The sequence below is a fragment of the Neophocaena asiaeorientalis genome, unplaced genomic scaffold (genome assembly GCF_003031525.2).
Source record: "Neophocaena asiaeorientalis asiaeorientalis breed wild unplaced genomic scaffold, Neophocaena_asiaeorientalis_V1.1 scaffold515, whole genome shotgun sequence".
NCBI lineage: Eukaryota > Metazoa > Chordata > Mammalia > Artiodactyla > Phocoenidae > Neophocaena > Neophocaena asiaeorientalis.
Window position 1 is genome coordinate 171,855 of NW_020175829.1, and position 242 is coordinate 172,096.

The window sequence follows — 242 nt, forward strand, 5'->3', positions numbered from 1 at the left end:
CGGCGGCAGGATGGTCATGGCGCATTTCGTTGAGAATTTTTGGGTAAGAGAAGGATGTTGGACATTGTGTGGGTTTCGGAGTCCGAGGGTTTCTGCGCCTGACCTCGGCCTGCGTGCGCTTCGGGCGGCGGCGGCGGCGGCGGCGGCTTCGCGGGCAGGGCCGGCGTCCTCCGACCGCCGCCTGCTGCGTCCCGCTTGGATGAAACCCGTCGGGCGATTCGCTGGCTTGCCGCCCTTGCGGG

At 67.8% G+C, this 242-nt stretch overlaps 1 protein-coding gene across 1 annotated transcript in view; it reads left to right on the forward strand.

Annotated features, from left to right (window-relative positions):
• Positions 1-6: 6 nt before the first annotated feature.
• FCHO2 (FCH and mu domain containing endocytic adaptor 2) overlaps positions 7-242 on the forward strand; it is a 114,279-nt gene continuing 114,043 nt past the window's right edge. The window contains exon 1 of the mRNA XM_024732766.1: positions 7-43. Coding sequence (XP_024588534.1) covers positions 11-43 — 33 coding nt within the window. The 5' untranslated portion in view covers positions 7-10. The remainder of the gene's footprint in view (positions 44-242) is intronic.